Genomic DNA, 26035 nt, shown 5'->3' with positions numbered 1-26035 from the left:
CAACATCATTATCAACCCATATTCGATTCACTGCTAAGCTCGAGTCTCCTCTCAGAATAAGAGGGGTTAGGTCAATAGTCCACCACGCTGGCCCAATGCGTATTGGCAGACTTCACACACGCAGAGAATTATGAAAATTCTCCGGTATGGAGGTTTCCTCACGATCTTTTTTCCTTTTTGGTCACGTGATATTTTATTTCTTAAAATGCACACAACTGAAAATGTTGGCGGTGCCTCGACCGGATTCGAACCCACACCCTCCGGAATCGGAGGCATAGTTGATGTCCACTGGGCTATCACAGCTCAATCAATCGCATATTATTGCGTGTAAAATTAAGGTACCTAAATAAATCTATTTTTAATTGTATCACGAGGTCATCCTGAATTGGAATATGGAATAGTTACTAACCTTTTCTTCAAGGAAGAGCACGTTATGACGTCTGTCGCGGTCATTATCGTATATCTGATAGTGGCAGTTATTTTAATAGTATCACCTTAATCCTGCCAATACAAGCTGCAGTGGAGGAGCATTGGGGATCCATAACCCCTTCTATAAGGGTCTAACCCTGTAGTGGGCCGTTAAAATGATTGATCATCATCATCATCATCATCCATCATCCATCATCATCATCATAACAGCCGATGGACGTCCACTGCAGGACATAGGCCTTTTGTAGGGACTTCCAAACATCACGATCCTGAGGCAGGATGCAGACATCCAGCGAATCCCAGCGACTCGCTTGATGTCATCATTCCAGCATCTTGGGACTTGATAATGATTATCAATTCATACAAAATTAATATTGCTTTTTTGTTTATATTTCTAGAAAAACGGTTGCTGGGCAATCCGCAATATGGTAGCCAGACACAAGGAGCACAATCCCAAATTCCACGAGCTGGGCATTGAGGCGGTACTCAACAAAAGTTATGCAAAATACGCGAAAGATTTCGGCTTCGACATCAAATCTGCGTTGAGGGATTTGGATTGCGATGTGAAGTTCGACGAGCAATGGACAGGGAAAGGGGTGCAAATTAATAAATAAACTGCTAAGAACTAAATCTAACGAGAGCCTCCGAAGGCCAATTCCTCATTTTATGGAGGCCGAAAGTTTTGTCTGCCTATGCACAGTAGTAAAATACGCTAGCCAAATAAGTTTCTTATCTGCAAAGGGGAATGCCCACCGGCCCATACGTCGGCCCAGGGAACCCAGGTATACCCCCGTAAAAATACATTTTTTAATCACTCTTCTAGGGCAAAATGTTTGTTGGTGTACCAAAAATAACGTTTGAAGCTGTATTGTTTTTTTCTGTAACCTTCAAGCTAAACAAACAAGAAAACGAACAAACAAACCAATCATAAGTCTTCCCGTTGTGAACAAATTATTATAGATGAATTGAAAATGTCGTAAAACGTCGTAGCAAACTTATTTTAATAAAGTAATGATTTCATTATTAAAGTAGATTTATCAAGATTTTTTAAATATAAGTAAGTTGCCGGGCGGTAAAGGTAAGCCTGGGCCGGGGATGGGCATTCCCCTTTGCACAGTAAAGGGTGAAGATAGGCTGGCCGAAAGATACAAAAATGACGTCTTATTAACCATTAATATCTAAGCAAACAAAAGAGCTCAACAAAATAATGATCACACAAAGCAAGATAGTAAAAACTCTATCTAATATATTTTCATTATATTACTACAGCTTTCAAACAAATAAAGCTTTATTAATATTTTAAACTACATAATGAATGCACAAAAATTGTCGCCTTTTAATTTATACGCCATTTTTATAAAAAAAAATGAAACACTAATGTAAAAATAATCAATAATATTTATTGTAATTATTAACATTTTTATACAATAAATATACACATATATGAAACATTTATCACAATATTAATGTAATATTAATACATTTAAAACAGTACTACATAAAAATATATACTTACAAAACGTGATATTTTGTTTAATTTTTAATGGTGTTTTGGAAAAATAAGGTTTTTATTTGAATAAAAGGTAACACATAAAGTACCAAAAGAAATGTCTTTGTAATATTAATGTGTTGGGTGTGCTTGTATCTTGTAGCGTACCCCCTGCCCTCGAATGGCGAACCCCTGAGGGTTCGTGTACCCCACTTTGAGAAACCCTGACCTATACTATCCCCGAGTACTATATATTATATATTAGTACTATATACTATATTTCATCCCCGTACTCCTACGGGTATGGGCACCACGCAAGTGAAACCACTAGTTGTAAATTAAAATACAATAGAATTTCTTAACAACTAAAATTTTAGACGTCTAACTACAAACACATTTTTAATTTACCTGTAGATAAAATCGTTCGATGCGGATTAGTGGACGTACTTGAATGACTTTTTATAGTTTTGTGGTGGTCATACGTGCATTAAAGTACTGCTTACCCTGAGAGATGTTTTTTCTTAATACTTATTAAATGTTGTTTTACCCAGTATGGTTAAATTTTCTCACTAGTGCTTACCCTGATTGACTAACTTATGCACGCCACTAACCGGCGTCAAGCGCCGTGTGTAGAGAGTTATATTAATGATTCATATAAGTGAGGGCTAAAAATACAAACGGGGACGAAACTCCGACCTCTTGTTAAAACTTTGGCATCGATGGGGTTTAGCGTCTGCTGTGCCTCAGCATAATATGTTAGAAGTAAGCCAAAGATATAGATGGCGCACCACGACATCATATCTCGAGGACAAAAAGACAAAATATCGGCCAAAAGCAGCAGAATCAAAAATATAGCACCGTTTCATTCCGATGGGACAAAACCGAAAGGGAAAGCGCCATTGGAACTCTGCTGCTATTGGTTTACAATGAATTTTTATACTAGGAAAAGCGTGTTAAAATCCATAAATTCGTAAATGCCGTTTGTGATATACAATTTCAATTTTGGTATCAATTTTATTAGTAAAATATATTTGGTATTCAGTAAAAGAAATAAACATGTAATTGCGTCCAAAGTCACCACTGGGACGCGTCCGAAAGTACTTCATAGCGACATAAAAGAACCAGCAACGAAACGTAAGAATATTCTACCAAAACATTATAAAAATTTACGTACTTATTTGATAAAACATTAAAACTACGCGTACGTAACATTAATATGTAGGTATGTACATAATGTAATAATAATAATTAATCAACAATGTAAGAAAAAGTTTTCTAAACAATTAAACATAAGTAAGTACATACACAGTGTCGCATATCGAAGAGACAACATGGCAAAGTATTCTTTGCAATCATAGGTTTTTTACAAGTAAATCTGTTTTACAATTTTAACTATCGCGACTGTTATTCATATTTAATCTACTATATATATACTCAGAGGCACATACATCCGCCCTCTTTAATATGACGCGCAGTATATTAAAGTAGGCGGATATTTGCGCCTCTGAGTATATTATAAAGAGGTTTGTGGTATTGTGGGGAGTAATCTCTGGATCTACATAAAACGATATTGCCAAAGTATTTTTCGCGTAATTCGTGCGCATAGACTCTGAAGAAAGAATTTGAATCTTTAGATAAAATTCAAGTTATTTGAAACTATTCAATATTCCATTCGTTTAAATGCGTCAACGGCGTAAATGGTTTTTCGTTTAAATGCGTTCGTGACTTAAAAGCTTAGATAATAATAGTCCAGTTAAATTAATCCTTAAAATAGAAGTAAGGTTACAATAATTCCAATACAGCTAAAAATTGATATGAATGTTCAGAATACTATTATAAATTAATTGTGAAAAGTCCTCATCGATCCCCCTCGTGTAAAAAAAATTGATAGCGAAAGTTTGCAAAAATAGGTTTTTCGAATTTTTCCGGTAAGTTTTACAACAAAAATAGTTCAGCCAAAGGTTGTAGATCATCCGATTCTCTACAAAAATTGTTTCCACACTTTTTTCCATAAGCATTGCCATTTCCGTGATTCATACCAATTTTTAGCTCTATGGAAAGTCTTATTTGACTGGATTATAAGCGCTTATGGCAACAAAAATAATTTAGAAATACACAGACAATATATCAAATAAGGGTACTTAAAAGTGGTTTAGCTAATAGCTAATAAGTTGGACCGAACCTAACGCGGGCTACAGACCATCATGCTTCATGTTAAGATATTATTCTTTCTTTGTTTACACACAATCGATTTAACTGAACAGTTCGACTGTTTAAAATATAAAGTAAAAAAGTTACAAAGTTTGCAAAATTTCTATTCTAGAGTCATGGGCGTAGTTAATTTTTTTATTTACAACAAGTCGAAATAATAAAAATTGTCATCAAAGTCTTTAGTTTTTACCCCACGTCTAAAAGTGGTAATTGTATCTAACCATTTATACTTTTTTTTATTGTACAAAACAAAAAGTGGTACCGTATCATCTAATCTACTATATCTAAAGATCCCTGACCGAAGCGCTCGAGTAAGTACACTTTTAGCATCATGAGTTCTCCTACCATTCATTCCACTTATATTTGGTACGCGAGCTGTTTGCTTCTTAGTCGTGACTTTTGGTGAGTAGGTGGGTATCGGCGATTTAAAGGAGTTTCTTAGTTCTAAATACATTTTTATATCACAGTATATCACGGCCGTTTCAACTATCACAAACACAGATCAACCACTATAAAGTTTAAATTGTATATAAAAAGTTATGTCTTTTTGTAATTTCATAATCATATTCTCATACGAGCATTGAATCAAATATTCCATTTGTCAATCGTATCGTGCCAGCCCTCAGACTAATTAGATAAAGACCTGCCTCGCAAGACATTATTTTTCTGTCGAAGTATATGATCAACGATCTTATGCGGTTATAAACACTGTCTCTATAGAATCGATGTTTCATAGTTTACAATCGTGTCTGTCGGTTAATAACCTCCGTAAAAATACCTTTTGTGTAGTTAAATGGTGTAATAAACGAACAAAAACTGCTAGTTTAGTATAAGATATGTATGAAATCTAAGCTCGTTTTCCTTAGAAAATGGCAGAAAATTTTGTTCGTGAATTTGGAAGCGATACTAGTCCTTATGTATTTAGTCTGAGTGCCAGCCATTATTTGAAATTGCCAGACCTGCAGCTATCTACTAATGAGGGGTACCCCGGAAAGACGACAGCAAGCAATACAAGGTACGTCCAACATTTTTCCTGGTTCCTCCTACAAAGTGTTTTTACGGAGCATCAAGTTACACTATTGACTGGCTAGAACTAGTTGAGGAAAAGCTAGTTTTAGCTACACGTGGCGATTTATGTATATTGATTACTCTGTGGTCACAAAATCTCTAACTATAAGTCTGGCAGGTTCGTTGATGACACTCCCATGATATGCACACGACGGGAGGAAAGACTGCGCGGGTGTGAAATAGTGCATGCGGGGAAATGAGGTGCATCAGTCGTGGGTTTTTCATTCATCGCTACACGCACCCCGGCCCGCGCGGACCATCGGGAGTGTTACGAACGAATTTGCCAAGCTATAGTTAATTCATTATAGGATAGCTGCAGTGGTGAGCACTTCATAGATCCAAAAATGCACAGCCTACCCTGAAATTTGAACCAGTATTGGAGGAGGAATTTTCCATTTTGTACAGTTTTTATGTATAGTGCCTACCCTAATTAAAAACCTTGTACACGCCACTGATGGTGCGGGTGGCAGACCAACGTGTATGAAGTTTCGTATTATTATGTCAGTAAAATGTAGGACGAATAATGTCGTATGATTGTATGAAGGGTAAATCAATAAAACTTAGAGAAGGACCACGCAGTAATAGTTTTAGAAGCAAATCGTAACCATTGACCTCTTATAATAAAAAAAAAAAACATACATACAGCCGAACGTAGAACCTCCTCCTTTTTGGAAGTCGGTTAAAAAGGACGCACAATTACGTGGAAATTTTCATTTCAAAACTGGCCAGTTTTGCTTTGACAGTTTTAGAATTATTGATAAAGAAAATTATACCTAAAGGTCTTTAAATAAGACTGAGTTTAAGGTTCAATTTGCAAATGCGACTACTTGAAATGAGTGCCAAGAAGGTGTGTTTGGCACTCATTGAGTGGGGACGTTTTTTGGTCGCTGGTTGTGCATCCACTTTTTAATAGGAGATCAATGATCGTAACATAATGAAAATTACATTTAGTAAATTAGGTTGTTAATTTTTCTAAATATTAAATTTCTTAATTGCAATAATCTAAGGCACGAATGTTTGTTATAACTAAATTAATAAATTAATTATTGATTTAAGTAATCTAATTACTCAATATAAGAATAAAAAGATGGATTTTGTTCAATATACGAGTTATAAGAGGAGATATCCGTTATTATTCCAAAAAATACAGTTGAAGTGTAATATTGTTTTTCTTTATAATTTTAGAATCATTCGTTTTAATCTAAATCGATATGTATTTTATACTACTGCCAAAAAATCGTTCACTACTGTCGATATTAATTATCGACTAAAGCTTTCTCCATCACTAGTTACGTCAAACTTACACTTGCCACCCGCGTCATCCTACAAAACACATAATTACAGTGCCACAAAAAGAACAAGCCACGAGATTCGTTTTTCATGAGGAGGAAAGTGAGGGTTTCGTGATAGACGTTTTCTCATACTCCTATAATTATTACAACCTAAACTTTTTGTTCTAAAATTTCGTAGAAAATAAAATCAATCTAGTAGAACGATAATGAACTATTTAAGACCATTTAAAAAAAGTGTCAACTAACCTATTGGACATCAATATTTCACTAATATTTGATTTCTATTATAACAAAATTGTGATAAAAGTACAATCTCGAGATAAAAAAAACATTATTCACCAATGTGAAATTCTAGAAACTAGCAGATGATAAAGACATGTTAAGTTAATTATTAATTTATAACTAGATAAATTACAAATATAACTCTTCCTTTCTACCAAAAAAAATCACATAGTCTAGTATTTTACATCAATATGCAATAGCACTCCTAATGAATGAGAGTGAGATACATACATAAAAAAATTATGGCCACTGTAATGAGTGCGAGCGAGATGGATAGATAGATAAGGCCAGACGACTAACGCCAGCCACACACGATCAAGTTTACCGTGAAGTCTACAGCGCATTTCGAGATGTGGTGAAAAAAAACGAGTGTGCTAAAGGTAGTAAGACATGACACACGATTGAAGTAAAACTATTTTTTTAAGTAAAAAAACAAAACGCCATCTATGAGCTTCAGGCATAACTGCAAAGATATGGCAAATATTCTTTAAAAAAAATCGCAATCCGGGCCACCGGATTTCATCCCAAACCCCTAAGCCATAAAGGCCTCAACCCCGGGAGGGGTTGAAAGAGAGTACCGGGGGAGCAAGGTACCCCACGACGCACCCTAGCAAGGAGGCATTGCCTCGAGGCCCGAACCCTTCGCCTCTTTCACACGCCGGAGAAGACCCACACATGAAGTGTACAAAAGGGATTGTTTCAAAGTTCTCTGAGAACGCCATCTATTGATAGTTTAAAATAACACTGTTTCACTATTCCTGTAGATGGCACTCATCTTAAATACCTCGCCCGACTAAACTTTTCGTATCACAAATTTAGTCCCCATGTAAAGGTCCGTTTATATCTACATTTAACGTGCCCGACACGTGCCGTGGCAGACAAAATAATATTCTTCTATACAGTGTTTATTAAAGTAATTATATATCAGACGTTGACAGACATGGGCTGCGTATTCGCGGAAAGAATATTTTGTCTGTGCGGTACATATCTGTGGAGTCCTTTCATGAAACCTGAACTAAAATTGACAGCGCCTTACACAAATGACAACAAGACCGCCATTACCAAATGACAATGAGCGCCATTAAGACATTAGTGCCGCGTCTGAGGGACTTCTTTCATGAAAAGGATAAGTGTCACTACCTAAATGCTGGGTAGTGTGAATAGACGGTGTCTGTGGGTGTCTGCCACGCTACTTGTCTGTGACACTGTGTCTGTAGATATAAACCGACCTTAAAGCGTGCGTAAAAAAGTTTCATTGCGAAAAAAATATATATCGAAACAATCACTAAAGCATATATTTCGATGTTTAAGAGCACTGCAGACACGCAACATGATCGTGAGCGGCGTAAAATAATGGTCGTACTTATACTCATAATATCAAGACAAATAAATCTATATTTTATGTCAACGAAGATTTGTATTTGCGAGCGTTCGCGAGGAAATTTTGCTGTTGCCAACTGTGATGCTTCATTATGTGCTTTCCGTTCATCACTGTGTGGATTGTCACTTTGGCGTCGTATTGCAGGTTTGGCAGCAACTGGAATCGAATTACAATCTATACTAATATATAAAGCTGTAGAGTTTGTTTGTTTGGTTGAACGCGCTAATCTCAAGAACTACTGATCCGATTAAAAAATTCTTTTAGTGTTAGATAGCTCATTTATCGAAGAATGCTATAGGCATCTATATTATCCCCGTATTCCTACGGGAACGGGAACCACGCGGGTGAAACCGCGCGCCGTCAGCTAGTTAAATACTAATATAATCATCAACTCATATTCGGCTTACTGCTAAACTTGAGTCTCTTCTCAGAATGAGGCTGGTTAGGCCAATAGTCCACCACGCTGGCCCAATGCGGATTGGCAGACTTCACACACGCAGAGAATCGAGAAAATTCTCTGGTACGCAGGTTTCCTCACGATGTTTTTCCTTCAACCATCAGCCTATTTCAATGGCCAAGCAAGGCAAGGCAGAACTTCTCTAATTAATTATGTTTTCCATAATATTATATTGCATGGTATGGATAATAATTAAAAGTAAGTGCCCATTATTATTTAGCACCGATGACATTATAATATAGTGTAGGAAATAGTAGTCTGAGATATGACGTGCTTGATCTCGTGTGCGGACGTTAGGTGGCGCTACTTGTTTCCGTAAAGAGTAGTAGTAGAGAGTTAGAGAGGGGTAGCGATCGTGCGGGAACGACCAGCGGTTTAAGGCGCTCGCCGTACGGTCAGTTTCAATATTCTCGAGGCGTTCGAGCCAAGGGTTATGTGAAGGCGTCCTCGCCTCTTCAATCATGTCACTCTCCTGAGTGACATGATTGGAAAAGGGGAGTGTTAGTTAACTGTCAAGGACGTCCTTAACCCTACATACAATAGTCACAAGTGCGTGACTCCCATCAGGGTCTCTACTCTAGGGCTTGTTTTGGTTACAGTTTGACTTGTAAGTTGTCCTGACAAATATTGTGAATCAAACCCATTGTTGGACATTGGTTTTCTTATTTTTGTAATCCACTTCTGAGTCTGCTAAAAATAGATATTTTCGTCGCTAACAGTCTTCCAGTGGACTCCCATCAGCGGATGAAATTATGTTGATGACGATAATGATATGTGAACTCACCTTTGGTGTGAGCAGAAAGTACTGCGAGGCGTTGTTCTGTGTGGTGATCTGTATCAGCATCTCCAGCATGCGGCGCTCGTAGTTCGCGTCCATGCCTTGGTTGATCTCGTCCACGCATCTACCATGCGAATAATATAATGTTTATCAGCTTGTTAATAAAATTAAATTGTTACTGGAATAGATTTTATGTATAGGATATCTTTAATTTTGTTTTTTTGACTAGTTAATTTTTATTGTTATTTTTTTGAGTATTCTAATTCTTGACTATTGTTACTAATTTATTTGAATTGTTTAATTTTAATTTATTTGACTTGGTTAATGTTAGTTTATTCTTAATTTTTAATTTGTTTGAATTTGAATTAAATTTTTTATTTTTAAATTATTTTGATTGTTTAATATTCATATTGTAATTTTAGATTTATTGTTGTAATTATATTTCTGATTGCTCGAGAAACGAATTGAGAAACTGTAATGTTTCTCTGGGCATATTTCATGTCTATAAATAAATAATAATAATAAATCGTTTATTTTTACATATTTTACTAAATAACGACTATGAAAGCTCATTTTTAAAAGTCGCTAGCTAAAGTTATTAACTAAAATGACGCTACAATTAATAGGAGCGAAGCACCAACAAAATAATTAGCAAAATCAGGGAAAAAATGTTCCTTTTACGAGTGTTACGTACGTAAAGGGTAAAAGTAACACGAACATTACGTACGACGGAATTGTTCCCCTTTAAAGTTCTAAAAAGTCCGCGAAAGTATGTATGTATTTATCTCATAAGGTTAACTCACTAAAACCTTCTTTATAGTAGTAAAATTTGTTTTATAATAATGCATTTTTAGCGAAGGTTTCTTTTTATAAATATGATGTTATATCATTATAAATAAGATATTCATCACAAGTAATTAATTATAAACAAAATTGCCCTTGATATCATTAATGAATATCTTAGATACCACAGTTTTAATTAATAAAAGTAGTAGTACAAAGGAGTAATAAAATTACTCCTGAACATCCTTGACTGCACGTAGGCCGTCAGCCGCGACAGTTGCTCCTAGCGCGGACCTTCACCAGCATGTGTGAGCTGTGACCGTGCAAGCAGCGGACAGTTACCGGAACGGCACGTCGGAGGAGAGCGACTGCAGCGCCATGAGGTACACGCCCGTAGTGAGCACGCGCTCGCCGCCCGACTGCACGTAGGCCGTCAGCCGCGACAGTCGCTCCTAGCGCGGACCTTCACCAGCATGTGTGAGCTGTGACCGTGCAAGCAGCGGACAGTTACCGGAACGGCACGTCGGAGGAGAGCGACTGCAGCGCCATGAGGTACACGCCCGTAGTGAGCACGCGCTCGCCGCCCGACTGCACGTAGGCCGTCAGCCGCGACAGTTGCTCCTCCGCACGGAACTTCACCAATATGTCGATGCCGTACTTCTCAAAGTCGTCCTGTATACAATCAATTTAAAACATTATACTCTCGACTAAAATCGTAATATGAACCTTTGATATTTTAAAAAGCCGACCTGTAGATAGATAGCAGCTGTATTGATATAACTTACATCGTCACCTTCCTTCACAATCTTGACCTCCCCTGCACACGATAGGTTGTGGAACATCTCTGCAAACTTCACGTTGATGTTCTGTACTAAACTCTCGAGTGCCGGCAGCCACTGTGACCTATGCAAGGATAAATAGTATAGGTATTTTAAATGCAATAGCAATAATATATCCTCGAATCTGAATAATATACAGTAGTAGTAGTAGTGTAGTCATTGTCAGTCCAGTAATAAGCTTATAGGCATTTCAATATTATAGAAATTGAAGATTTATTTAATTAGAAATATTGATAATAATGTATGCTTCCACTAAAAAGGATTTTTGAAGGTAATATACTGATGCAAACATCTAATGTCTAGATAACTTAAAGGGTATACCCCCGCATAAATGTATATGGAGATGATAATATGATGTATAAATAAGGATCTGGTTAAATAATTGGCTTAATAAAAATACGTTTTTTGAATAAAAATACATTTTTTTTACCAGTCTTCTAGGGTAAAATGTTCGCGCACGTATCAATGCGGCGAAGTAACAAGCTGTAATATTTTTCTTGTATTATTTTTTTCTTTTACCAAAGACGTTAATACACAAGAAAACGAACCAACAAACCAATCATAAGTCTTCAAAAAATATCATAAAACTCAAGCTGAAGCTGAAGCTCAAGTATGGTCATGAATCTTAGCTTGTTCCTGTTATGGACAAATTAAAAATGTCGTAAAACGTTGTAGCAAACATTTTTTTTAAAAAGTAATGATTTCACTATTATAGTAGAATTATTATCAAAAGTAAATAGCTGGGTGGTTAGGGTAGGCCTGGGCCGGGAATGGTCATTCCCTTTTATAAATAAATTAAGTAAGTAATTAAATAATTATTTATTTTTAAATTGTAACACATATTTGCTGAAAATCAGCGCCGTGTATTATGCTTGTACGTAGTGCACGGCATATGCTGAGCTGTTCACCCTATTTTAAGGGTTACAGACAGATATTCTGTTATGAGGGTAGGGGTCTTTCTTTCTTTTTACTAAACAATTTCATACATAAACACAATAATTGCCTGTTGAAAAAATTACATGTTTTGCTAAAAAAAAACGATAATGAACTCACTTTATTTTCCTTAAATTGTTCTCGAGTTCTCTGGTATTTTTGGCGGAATTATTCACTAGTGACCTCAGTTTGTTGATCTTTATTTCCAGTTGTTGGTTTTCTTGGATTACCTGCAATTATAGGAAAAAAATATTTAAATTTTTTATACAGTAATTATTTGTTTATAATAATTTACGCAATTATATTATGAGCATCAGCATTTCAAATCTCTCGCACGTTATCATGCACAGAGCAATGATCAACATCGACTGATGTCAGACTTACACTAACATCATTGTGCTAACAACATGGATATAGTACGAAATCCGGCATAAGAAATATATATATACCCTCATCTGTTATTCATTGCGCTATGAAATAAATGACATATAATACAAATAGGTTGCCAAGTTAAATTATGCCGGATAATGCCGGATCTTAGACCAATATGGGAGCGATGGAGCGAAGAGTATTGCCAGTGATGACTTACACTAACGGGCTTCTGTCCTGCATTGGACGTTCAAGGGTTAATGGATGGTAATGGTGATGGATGATGATAAAGTTCAACTAACATGCTCATCCCCCGGTGCCAAGAGGTTCATCCTGGTGGTCAGTTCCCTGCAGTGGTCTTCTATGGCGCGGGGGTCGTTTGGCAGGTTGTCGTGAATGATAATAAAGTATAACTAACTTGCTCATCCCCCGGTGCCAAGAAGTTCATCCTGGTGGACAATTCCCCGCAGTGGACGTCTATGGCGCGGGGGTCGTTTGACAGGTTGTCGTGAATGATAATAAAGTATAACTAACTTGCTCATCCCCCGGTGCCAAGAGGTTCATCCTGGTGGTCAGTTCCCCGCAGTGGTCGTCTATGGCGCGGGGATCGTTTGGCAGGCTGTCGAACGCCCACTTGTTGGGGAAGCCGGCCTCGCTCGGCAGTTTGTTGTCACAGCTTCGCTTTATTTCAGTTTGCAACTGTTTGGCAGTCGAAGAGGCGGTATCTAGACGTTGTTGTATTGCTCTCAATATATCCTGTAACAATCAAATAATCCTGTTCAGATCTCGACCGGTTCTGAATCCTGGGCCAAGCTATTAATTAAATAATTCTTGTAATAAACTTGTAGTTCTCAGCAGTAATGAATTTAATATTATCATCATAAGCTCACCAAGCCGCATTGGAGCAGTGTGGGCTCCATATCCCCTCCTGTAAGGAGTGAGGCTTTGCCCTATTGTCCTGGTGTGGGCTTATAGAGCAATAGCCTGACAATGAAGTAGGTAATATCAACAGTTATTGCACAGTGTACTTACTGACATATCAACTAGCTAGATAGCACTAACTCAGGACTATAATATCGTTATATTGTAGCTACTTCTACATTCTGAATACATAGCAACAATATACATCTGTCAGTAAAATTTGTATATTTTTTTATTCTTTACAAGTGAGCCCTTGACTACAATCTCACCAGATGGTAAGTGACAATCTAAGATGGAACTTGTTAGAGGAGGATGAAAATCCACACACTTGTCGAATTTATATTTTTACATTTTGTAATAGTGTTAATATAAGTAGAAAACTTTAAACCTGTGGGTATAAAATATCATCATCATAATACTTGCCTCCATTTCACGGCCTTTTTCTTTATGCTGTCTTAATGTAGCTTCCTTATCCACTATTGAGTCTCTGCTGATTTTTAATTTTACCTAGAACAAATGATCAAATTAGATATACCTTTGCTCCAAATACAATTGTTATGAGGTTATTTTGTTTTGTTGAGAGGAAAGAGAGAGAGAGAGAGAGAGAGACATTGCAACTCTACCGCTATTGGTCTACATTATGTCTTTTTAATTTTTATCTTTACGAAATACGTCGTTGATACATGTTAGTCATAGGCCCATGTGTCGTGTATGGTGAGATCATCATCATCATCATCATTATCAACCCATATTCGGCTCACTGCTGAGCTCGAGTCTCCTCTCAGAATGAGAGGGGTTAGGCCAATAGTCCACCACGCTGGCCCAATGCTGATTGGCAGACTTCACAAACGCAGAGAATTAAGAAAATTCTCTGGTATGCAGGTTTCCTCACGATGTTTTCCTACACCGTTTGAGACACGTGATGTTTAATTTCTTAAAATATATATATAACCATACCGAACATAATTCCTTGCTGATCATTTTTTTCTGCACCACTTTCACTATACTAAGCAATTCTTGATGCAACTTTCGTTGTTTTACAACGGATTCCTTGCGTTTTGCTCTGCACGCTGCTTTCTCGGCTTCCAAGTCGAAAGTGCATTCGTTCGTCAAATCAGTGATTTTTTCCATTTGCATTTTAATTTCTCTTCCATTTAATGATATCTGTAAGTAAAATATATTTTTCTTGTAATTAATTATAAAAAGAGTACGAAACCGGCTTCATATTAGATTATTAATTATTTATCAGTAATTTAACATTTTATTTTAATAAAAATAATTATCATTTATTTTAAGTGTATTTGTACATAACTTACTTGTTTAAGTAACCCCTCTATATTTTTTCTAGTGTCACTAAGATCTCTAAGATTATTTTCCAGGTCCTGCAACTGTGTGTCCAACCTTTGTATATCTGCCCGCTTCACTGATTCACTTTGCCTTATCACGGTTAATCTGAAAAATTTAAACGTTTAACGCATCGATCGTAGATCTTTAGATGGGCCTCAAAGCCTCGCGGAATGGGGATGATGACTAGGTTAGAATATATTGATTTTTATGATTATGATACATACAAGTCAATGTTAACTAATTTATACCTAAAAAGCAAAGATTGTCTGGATATTTGCAAAATAAATAAGATTATAAAATTTCAAAATGTATTAAATTTTTTTATCGTAATTAGATGAAAATTCATACAGTTTTAGCTTCCTTACATTAAATGTGACCTTTTTCAATTTATGAACTATAAACATAAACGCACAAATAACAAAGATATTAGTAATTTTGTTTGAACGCCCATACAAACCTAACGACGTCACTAAATCGTGTCATTTTGTATGGAGCGTTTTTCAGGGATCCGCGGCAGCGACGCAAATCCGACCCTTTAAATCCCTGTAGCTCCGAAAGTAATGATCGCAGATACCCTATTGCTTTTACAAAATTGCTTTGCTATTAGTATACTATTAATTTATATACAATTTAAAAAAAACTGTCATCATCTCGTCGTCGTCTCGTCATCAAACTGTCGTCGTCTCGTAACACATTTCTCTTTATTCATGTTGTGGCTTACTTAGGCAAAGGCAAAAATGCAATCAGTAAAGTTTTTGTCTGTCTGTATGTTCGTTATACAAATAAAAACTACTCGACGGATTTGACGAGACTTGGTACAATTATTCTTCATACTCCTGGGCAGGTTATTGTATACGTTTCATCACGCTACGATCAATAGGAGCAGAGCAGTGAAGGGAAATGGTGGGAAAATGGAAGTTACTCCATTTTTACAGCGATACTAGTGTAAGGACTGGATTAAAGAAATCTAAGGGCGGACGAAGTCGCGGGCGCCCGCTAGTAGCAAATAAATCAAAATTGTTTGTGTACTCACTCGTTTTGTAGAGAGTAGATTTGTTCCAGATCTATCGTGTTAGCCAAAAGCCGGGCGCGCTTTATTTCTCTGGTGGAACTAGACTTCGCACCACTGTATGCGGACACGCGAATGGTGAATATATGTCTTTCTAGAAAAATATAAATTATATAGAAGGAACATCGATCTCCTATTAAAAAGTGGATGCACAATCAGCGACCGAAAAACGTCCCCACTCAATGAGTGCTAAACACAACTTCTTGGCACTCATTTCAAGTAGTAGCATTTGCAAATTCAACCTTAAACTCAATCCTTAAGGTTGAATTTGCTCTGAATTTGGGATTTTATTGAATTTTGGACTATATTTAAAGGCCTTTAGGTATAATTTTCTTTACTAATAATTCTAAAACCGTCAAAGCAAAATTGGCCAGTTTTTAAGAGGAATACTCTACATAATTGTGCGTCCTTTTATTATTCGAGGTCAATGTGAAGGAAAAAAAAAATTTGCCACACCACTATTAATGCCTAAGCCTCAGAATACAGAAAACACCAGATGCCACGTTAAGCCGTCATTATAAAGCACGCATTGTGTCAAAAAATTGTCTTTAATAGAACGTCACACAACAAGACATACACAGAGTGATAAATCGCTTGTTCGTGAAATTACATAAAAAAAAATAACTTAATAAAACTAGAAAATTAAATAAAAAAATCGTCTTTAAAGTATTTACTAACCTGTAAAGAACTTAGTGATGTTCGGAGGCACTTTTGCAAAGTTATCATATGTATGCTGATTACCGATAGGTATTTTGTGTATTTTATATTGTTTGCACAGAAAACGCAGTATCGGGTCAGGAGCTTTAATAGTATCCACTAGATAAGTTTGGAAACCGAGGTAGCTGTGAATAAAGTAACAGATATTAGAGGAAAAACTATTTTAATTAAATATTTTAGTTAACAGAAATATGGAATCAATCGGCTAGTGGGTGATTCAAAGCTCAAATCTTGAGCGTAGTGAGGAATTCAAAGGAAATGTAAACTTTCGTTATATGTGACCACATTCGTTAAAGGTACTACATAAAAACCCCATGGCGTGATTGTGCCGTGTTTCCTGTCTAACCACCTGGGTTCGATCCCCGGCTGGGCAAATTGAGATTTTCTTAATTGGTCCAGGTCTGGCTGGTGGGAGGCTTCGGCCGTGGCTAGCCAGCCTACCGGCAAAGACGTACCGCCAAGAGATTTATCGTTCCGGTACGATGAGGTGTTAACATGTTAGCCCGCTTCCATCTTAGATTGCATCATCACTTACCATCAGGTGAGATTGTAGTGGAGGGCTAACTTGTAAGAATATGAAAAAAAAAGCTCCCGACCACCCTGTATAATACATAGATGATGAAGAATGTGAGCTCACCTCAACCGCCTGATATCATCAGACTGCTCCGGGGCTCCTCTGCTATGCACAGCGTTCACCATTCTCATGTTCAGAGAGCGCACCGACCTAGAGAACAGGTTCATATCGTCCTTGCATTCAAACGTGAAAGCTATAAGGTCCCTCGCACTCACAGTGGCTTCTAAATACTGTGCGTACTTTGGATCTGTGAAGTTTATCTGTAAACAATGAAATACTATCAAAATCAAACGTTTTAGAATTTGAATCAAATTCAAAATCAATTAAAATCATAAAAAATGAATTATTTCAAGCATCTACACGGCATCGTACCGGAACGCTAAATCGCTTGACGGCTGAAACGATTTGGCTAATTCTTTTTTTAGAATATTCCTTGAAGTACGATGATGGTTCTTACGGAGAGGTATTTTTTTTAAGGATAGGGATAGGGTAGGGTAGGGTAATAGTAGTGGTAGTGGTGGGGTAGGGTAGGGATAGGGTAGGGTAATAGTAGTGGTAGTGGTGGGGTAGGGTAGGGATAGAAGAAGTGCACATAAAACAAAGCGAAGCTTAACCGGGTCCGCTAGTGTGTTATAAATCTATGGTTGTAATAATGGAAAACCCTCAACCTACTTGAAGCATCATGGGCTCATACACTGGATGTTGGAACTTGTTCATATTATCTCTCAGCCACATGACAGCATTGTAAGTGTCTTCGTTTTTGTCAGCTAGAGTTCTTAGACGAATCTCATTGACGTCTTCGAGTCTACGAATCCTGTAATAAATATATAATAGCTGAATATATATGGTCCTTTTTAGGGTTCCGTAGCCAAATGGCAAAAACGGAACTCTTATAGATTCGTCACGTCTGTCTATCCGTCCGTATGTCACAGTCACTTTTTTTACGAAACTATAAGAGCTATACTGTTGAAACTTGGTGAGTATATGTATTACGTGAACCGCATTAAGATTTTCATAGACAAAAATAGAAAAAAGACGCGAGAGACGCTTCTAAAATGGTAAAATGTCCCTCCCCCCTGTAACTACTAAAATAAGAAAATGATAAAATTTAAAAAAATATATGACGTTCATTAATTACCATGCAAACTTCCACCGAAAATTGGTATCAACGAGATCTAGTAAGTAGTTTTTTTTAATACGTCACGAACTTAATCGTTATAATTATGTATATATGTATATATATATAATAAGTATATATATATATGTAATTAATGAGCAAGAAGTTTATGTTATTTGCTGCTACAGAACCCTTCATGGGCGAGACCGACTCGCGCTTGGCCGCTTTATATAATAATAATACAAGCGGAAATCCCGCGATTTTACTCTCGTAGTCCTCGTTCTCATGAAAATATAAGATAAACCATGTTACTCCCTGTTAATGAAGCTTTGCATAGGTGTTCGAGTATTTGTAGTTTGCACTGGGACCTTCAATGGCCGTCATTCAATGGAATCTTTTAATTTTAAACCTACACTTGAGAATAATCCACCACGATCAATTATTTCACCAATAGGAATCCACGTTATTAGTATGTTATATATTTTATTTACGTGTTTCATCAGATGAAAATATAACCTCTGCCTCCGATTCCAGGAGGGTGTAGGTTCGAATCCGGTCCGGGACATGCACCTGCACCTTTTCAGTTGTGTACATTAAAAAAAATTAAATATCACGTGTCTCAAACCTGCATACCAGAGAATTTTCTTAATTATCTATGTGTGTGAAGTCTGCCAATACGCATTGGGCCAGCGTGGTGGACTATTGGCCTAATCCTTCTCATTCTGAGAAGAGACTCGAGCTCAGCAGTGAGCCAAATATGGGTTGATAATGATGTTCTGCTCCAAGGTGCACTTAATCTCTATTCCAAATTTTGTTTAAATCAGTTTAGCAGTTTAGCTATGATAAGGTAACAGACAGACTTACTTTCGCTCTAGACTATTGACCTAATCCTTCTCATTCTGAGAAGAGACTCGAGCTCAGCAGTGAGCCGTTACCTGTTTTGGTGTTGCCGCAACTGCGGTGTAATATTCTGGTCGATCTCGTATTGCGCGTCCAATTTCTGACTTCTCAAGTGCTTGCACTGGGCACTTGTTACGCTTATCTGTTTGAGTGTTTTGTTCAGGTCGGCCTGCAAGTTGCTAGCTGTAAACATAATGTATATTGAATACAAGCAGGCGTTACTTTGTGGAAGTTCGCTATAAATAGAGACTAATAATAATTCATTCGGGAAAGTTCGCGACATCTTTTCGTCCGAAATTAGTCAGTGCCTGAAGACAAAAGTCTTCGAACAATGCGTGTTGCCAGTGATGACCTATGGTTCCTAGACTTGGTCGCTAACTATGGGCCTCATAAGAAGGATGCAGGTGGCTCAGTATCGTGATGTTTGGAAGTCCATACAAAAGGCCTATGTCCTGCAGTGGACGTCCATCGGCTGATATGATGATGATGATGTTCATAAATTAACAGTAAAATTCATAGACGTTGTGGAGGCGTCCCCAGGGGATCGTTTACCCGCTGAGTGTCGAATTTAATCTCTATGCGTTTGAGAATGCAACACTCAACGGGCGAATAGTCCCCTGGGGGTGCCACTGCAACGTCTATAAATTCGACTGTTAGCGATCGACAAGAACTTACGGTCTCCAAGTCTTTCTCTTAGTGATGTCTTGTCCATATTCAATTTGTCCAATTTTGATTTCTCTTCTATTAATTCCTTTTTCCTATTTTTATGTCTCTCCACTTTTTTCATAAAAGCAGATTCAATAAGTTCAAGTTGTCCCACATTGTTACTGATGGAGTCCATGATCTTACTTACTTGTTCGTGTACTTTATGTATCTCCGTATTCTAAAACATACATTCTTTTATAGAATAAACGCACTTAATAGGGATGATGACTAAGTTTGAACATATTGATTTTTATGATACACTAGCGGACACCCGCGACTTCGTCCGCGTGCAAACTTTCGAGCCTTATTTCACCTCTTTAGGAGTTGAATTTTTAAAGTTTTTGAATCAAATTATATTTTGTATTTTTTTATGATTTATGAATAAATTACAAACTTTCAACCCCTATTTCACCCCCTTCTTATTTTTTTTCGCAATAAAAAGTATGCTATAACCTACTCCGTATTATGGTCTTAAATTAGACCCACCCGGGACCCGACCCGCACCGCCTCATCGCTAGGCGTCCACTTGTCAATTTCCGAGAGTTGACAGGTAGACCTTGGGTGGACGCTGCGTTGTCAACTCACGGTACACGCGAGGCAAGCGTGTCAACAACCCGGTCCGGATCCGGTGATGGTACGGAGTTGATGTAGTGAGCGCATGCCCATTCAAATCCATACAAAGAATACTAACCACTCGAGGCGGGGCGGTGCGGGTCGGGTCCCGGGTGGGTCTAATGAGCTACGACCTCAATAGATAATATTTTTTTATCTTTTTAACATAAAAATAGAACCGACTTCAAAGACGTATTTCATTTATTTTGATTGTAACAGAAAATAGGTTAACCGATTTCGTGAAAATGAAACGGGACCAATCTAGAAGTATATCTTTCTTAATCTCTTTCAAACAAAAAGAATTTACAAAATTTGGTTCACAAATGATGAAGATTATGAGGTAATAAACATAGGCGTATAAAGCGGGTGGGCCGGGTGGGCTGGGCCCGACCTAGAATGATCCAAAGCCCACCCTAGGATACTGGGCTATCTATTGGAAATTCTATGATGGACGCCGAAATACTGATAATTTTACACAAAATATAATTATAAATATCAAATAATAGCCATTACAACTTATAATAAAGAAAAAGCTATAATAAAGATTTGAAAAATATTATATTATAAGACAATTTCTGATACCTACCATAGACACAAAGAAAAAATAATAAAATAAGTCGAGTCATTTCAGAGGTTTGCGTCCACAAATATTGTTAACGAAATTAACAGGCCCACCCCAGGAAACAATCCTAGATACGCCAATGGTAATAAAAGATGTACTTACGATGGTTTGCTGCTTTCGTTCGAATACATTGACTACCCCTTTAACATTCTCCAAGTCTGTCTCGAGTGGTGCTATAACTCTATCAATTTGTTTCTTCTTACTAGCTTGCTCTTTACTTTCGCGCAAATGTTCGGCGACATCCTTCTTAAGCTTCTGGTAGTCCAGCCACAGCTTCTTCACTTTACAGAGTTCTATTTCTTTTTCCTTTTCTTTTCTTTCTTGGAGCGCTTCAATATCTTTTTGGAGCCTGAAAAAAAATCACTCGGAATTTTCACTTACCATCAGGTGAGATTGTAGTCAAGGACTAACTTGTAAAGAAAAAAAAAATCTATTCGTCAAACTGTCCGCTGAGCAGTTGTGGCCAAAGAGTCACGCAAACGCTCAGAGGGAAGTTTCACAACAAATTCATGTTTTATATGTACACTAGCGGACGCCCGCGACTTCGTCCGCGTGGAAATCAATGTAAACTTTCAAGCCCTATTTCACCACTTTAGAGTTTGAATTTTAAAAATTTTTGAATTTTATTATATTTTGTATTTTTATAATGATTTATGAACAAATTCTCAAAACTGTAACTCTAAAAGTGAAGGACTTTCCATACAAACTTTCAACCCCTATTTCACCCCCTTCTTATTTTATTTTCACAATAAATAGTATTTTCTCCGTATTATGGTCTTATACCGTGCCAAGTTTCATCTGAATTCATTTAGTAGTTTCAGCGTGATGCCCGAATAACAAACAACAGACAGACAGACAAAAAATCGAAACAAAAAAAAAATTTTAGCTTCAGTATTGATTATATGTATAATGGCCCCCAACAAAAAATTTCAAAATATCTTCAATGTACAGAATGTACAGAATTCGTATTATAAGTATAGATTCTAGATGGCGCTAGTAGTATATTCCTCGGTAAATTTAGTGTTACAAATGGTAAAAGTAAAATCTCAAATTGCGAACGAATGTATAGAATTCGACCAGTTTTATTATAAGTATAGATAAGAATAGATATTAGATATTATACTAAGACAAGATTTATATTTAGGCAAGTAGGTTTTGCTATGTAGGTAATTAATTAAAAAAAAAGTTCAAAATATGCGGTACTTACATATTGTGTCGACTTTCAAGCCCCTGCAACTCTTTCTTGTTGCTTTGGAGCCTGGTTCCTACATCATTTTTTTCAGCTCGGAGAGTTTTCAGTTCGTCCAACTGCTCAACGCTCCCCGGAGGCCCAACTGTGGCCAAAGTGTCACGCAAACGCTCCGAGGGAAGTTTCGCAGCAAACTCATGAACTTTGTGTTGCGGGAGAAACTGGCATAGGTTTTCTACCTGAAAAAAAAAACTGATTGTAAACTCAGAAGATATAATATAATAGTGTAAATTCAGTTTTTCATATATCCCACGGGAACCATAGATTTTGCCGGGGTAAAAGTAGCCAATATGTTGCTCAATAACGATTAAAGGTAAGTCATTAATACTGCCTCCTCTATCTACCAGCGAAAGTCCTTTTGTTTAAATCGGTTCAGCCATTCCAGAGATTAGCCCGGACAAACAGATAGACAGACAAAAACTTTAAAAGATTTTAATTGTTTGGTATCCTGTAAATAACTATGAGCACTTGAGAAAACAGTTATGTTGAAATCAACCGACACTTTAATTTACATAACATAGGCCAATATTATGTATTCTGTGTGTATTTTTACAGGGCCTTCCTCCTTACTTTTAGACCCATCACGCCGCTTTAACGCGGGTTATGGTGGTAATTTTAAATTAAACAACATCTATCAAATAATTAATCAATTCATGATAATGAGCGGGACCAATGACGTGTCGAAACCAAAAGGGGTGTGGATTCTCATCCTCCTCCTAACAAATTTGCCCGCTTCCATCTTAGACTGCATCATCACTTACCAACAGGTGAGATTGTAGTCAAGGGCTAATTTGTAAATAAAAAAATATAAAAAAAAACTTAACATGCTCTCAGAGGCACGGGGGTGTAACAACTCTACCAATCACCCAACTCCAGGCTGATTATTTGATCTGAAAATTTCTTAGAAGAAAAAAAATCTCAGTATCTCATATAGCCCGACCCAGGATCTCCTGACCCAAAACCATAGAGGCTATCCACTGGACCACCGTGGCGAAGAAAGTTTTAAGGTCCGTTTATATCTACAGACATTTAGCGTGCCAGACACGTGCCGTGGCAGACAAAATAATATTCTTTTATACAGTGTTTATTTATTTAGAGCGCCATTAAGACATAAGCGCCGCGTCTGGGGGACTTCTTTCATGAAAAAGAAGTTATGTTTATTATCAAACAAATTATAAATGAAGGTAGAAAACCCATGACATATCATGCCCAATTTATTTAAAATTATTTTGTATTGATTTTTTATAAAATGTTATTCAATAATTCAATAAATAAAAATTATTGTTATTAATGTAGGTTCCAGATAATTAAAATTACTCGTATTACATTTTCTATTTGTTTATTTATAAACATTCCACTTAGAGTTTGGTTTTAGTATAGTTTAATGAGTATTTGTATACTACTTTCACTAATATACATATTTACATACAAAACTTTGAAAAATAAATTAAAATATAATTAATATGATATAGCCCATGTCACTCACTGACAATGTAGCTTTCCATTGGAGAAATAATTTTTCATAACAGTTTCGTGCTTTAGGCGTTAAAAAATTTGTAACAAACAGAAACTCACATTTATATGATTTACAAGCAGACACCCGCAATTTTGTCAGAGTTAAACTCAGTTTATACAAATCCCGCGGGAACCGTGAATTTTCCGGGAGAAAAATAGCCTACGTGTTAATCCAGGATATAACCTATTTTCATTATTCTGAGCGGGAAGTATGGATGTCTAGTAAAATGATGATGATATTATTATGAAACCAACCTGTATATGTAAACTAGCAATCAAAGCTTGGACTCTCTTTTTCTCTGCAGGTCTATTATCAATACGCCAACTGGGAGCACCGCTTCGGTTAAATGTCATTGTTATAATGACATTTCTCTGTCCTGGGTTTTGATACAATTCAATATCTATTGTAGCCTCCTTGGTTCCAGTTTTCACGAATTGTTCTAGCTAAAAAAAAATGAAAATCTTATACAGTTACAACAGTGACAAAACCAAAATATTTCTGATTGTATCAATAATAAAGATATTCCAAGAAGAACCAGTCAACAACACATAGCACACCAAGTCACCAACCTCAAGTGCAATGGGCAAGGCACATAGTTCGAAGAGCCAATGGGCGTTGGCGACTCCATACTAGAAAGAGTTGGGATTGACAACATGAAGCCAGTCGCAGGGATTTGGTAATGATGATAACCTTTTATTATCTGAGATAGAATACAACATCAATTTATTCATCAAGTGGTTTTGAAACTCACTTATTATGGAAATCTAGTTTGCATTTCTTTGAGAGCAGATAACCTAACAGGCAATGCCAGTAGGCCTCAGATGCACAACATATCAACTTACATTAAAGCCAAACTTGATGTGGAATGTTTATCGACAAACAATACAAATTAAAAATTAAAGTAGAAAACACATGTTAAAATTTATGCAATGCATTAATTTAAAAATAAGGTGAATCCATGGAATCTAAACTATTATAAAGCTGAAGAGTACGTTTGTTTGTTTGATTGAATGTGCTAATCTCAGGAACTACTGATCTGATTTGAAAAATTCTTTCAGTTTTAGATAGCCCATTTATAGGCCTATGTCCTGCAGTGGGTTGTCCATTGACTGTTATATTTTTTTTTTCTTGTAAGGCCAATCTGCAATCAGTCCTAAGACTATAAACAAATATGTTGCAAGTGTGTTTGGCTGTTATAATGATGATGATTTTAAGACCAGAAGCCAATTAACCTAAACCTTCAACCAACGAGGCAGAAAACAATCACACTCAAACACAATTGAATTATTAAAGATCTTAATCATTAGATTGATTACATTGTTTTATATAAATCAAATGTTAGATGATAAGGATTCCTTCCTTTGCAGTTTTGTTAATAATAACAGGCTGTTAGTGATTATGACAGCAACATACATAAACAAATAAAATCTTAACATAATATGTTGTAAAAAGTTGTCCAAATATATTATTCAGCAGGGCTTTAAGCCCTCATTCGCACGAGAGCTTATTTAATGGACTTTAAAAGTGTTTAAATGCAACAAATGCATTCCCAACAAGTATATGGTCATACAACAGCGTTTTTAAAAAACTACGCTTTTTTCGAGCAATGTTGCAATGTTGTTGTTAACTCCATTTTATATTTGAACGCTCATTCACACGAGAGATTAGGGTTATACCTACAGTTTAATGCTCTAGAGGGGATTAGAAATATGGCATGGAGCACCTACAATATTGGTACCTTTTAAAAAATTGCCTTGAATCATCATGCAACTATCAAAACCTACATACCTTTGTATCTTTTCCGATTGCTTTGGGGCTTCCGCCTAAGCCCAAAATGATGGCAGACACTATTGTTGATTTCCCTGTACCGTTGGGGCCAATTATTAAATTCAATGATTTACCAGGATGCAACGTTACTTCCTTATAAGTTCTGAAAAGACAATATTAAAATTGACAGTGTCAGTTGTAAAATTTTAGAGGAAATTTATGAAGATAAATGTTGAAAACAAATTTTGTTGTACAACAAATTGATTCTAATATGCAATTATACTAATATCACATATGATACGTGCGTAGAACACTTATAATAGATAGAAATAGAAATGGTAACGGTGTCCTTGAATTTTTTTTATAGTTATATTGGCGCGCAAAATGTAATATAACTTACATGAAATTTTTTAAGGAAATCCTGTATATACAGCCTGCTCTCATACCGCCAGTATTGACAACTTGCGACATTTTTTATAATATTCTAAATTCTTCAATTATCAAATATTGAACATGTTTTTTTACACGTTTAGAACTGAAACAAACCACATACAAATTAACCGCCACGGTCAAGCAAAAACCAAAAAGCAAGACTCAAGTAAACCCGC

At 36.5% G+C, this 26035-nt stretch overlaps 2 protein-coding genes across 4 annotated transcripts in view; one reads left to right on the top strand and one right to left on the bottom strand.

Moving 5' to 3' along the window:
- LOC112052550 (armadillo repeat-containing protein 6 homolog) overlaps positions 1 to 1954 on the top strand; it is a 10975-nt gene extending 9021 nt beyond the window's left edge. For both annotated transcript variants that reach the window (XM_024091677.2, XM_024091676.2), the window contains one exon: positions 828 to 1954. In XM_024091677.2, coding sequence (XP_023947445.2) covers positions 828 to 1043 — 216 coding nt within the window. In that variant the 3' untranslated portion in view covers positions 1044 to 1954. The remainder of the gene's footprint in view (positions 1 to 827) is intronic.
- On the bottom strand, positions 1810 to 26035 carry LOC112052555 (structural maintenance of chromosomes protein 5). 2 transcript variants are annotated; one of them, XR_008251530.1, is made up of 20 exons: positions 25828 to 26035; positions 25449 to 25590; positions 23915 to 24103; positions 22103 to 22323; positions 20998 to 21244; positions 19632 to 19839; positions 18992 to 19139; positions 17612 to 17753; positions 17003 to 17199; positions 16327 to 16490; positions 15613 to 15742; positions 14549 to 14684; positions 14190 to 14396; positions 13656 to 13739; positions 12846 to 13067; positions 12063 to 12172; positions 10956 to 11073; positions 10513 to 10842; positions 9394 to 9511; positions 1810 to 8308 (listed from the first exon to the last, which is right to left on the bottom strand). XR_008251530.1 is itself a non-coding variant. In XM_052885995.1 (20 exons), exons 1-20 carry the CDS (start codon positions 25896 to 25898, stop codon positions 8171 to 8173), a joined length of 3153 nt encoding a protein of 1050 aa, XP_052741955.1. In that variant the 5' UTR covers positions 25899 to 26035; the 3' UTR covers positions 1810 to 8170. The 2 variants fall into 2 exon arrangements, 1 of the variants encoding a protein (XP_052741955.1); XM_052885995.1 differs by having other exon boundaries at positions 10682 to 10842.

Source organism: Bicyclus anynana, chromosome 2, assembly GCF_947172395.1.
Source record: "Bicyclus anynana chromosome 2, ilBicAnyn1.1, whole genome shotgun sequence".
NCBI classification, from domain to species: Eukaryota; Metazoa; Arthropoda; class Insecta; order Lepidoptera; family Nymphalidae; genus Bicyclus; species Bicyclus anynana.
This window is presented reverse-complemented; position numbering and strand designations above follow the sequence as displayed.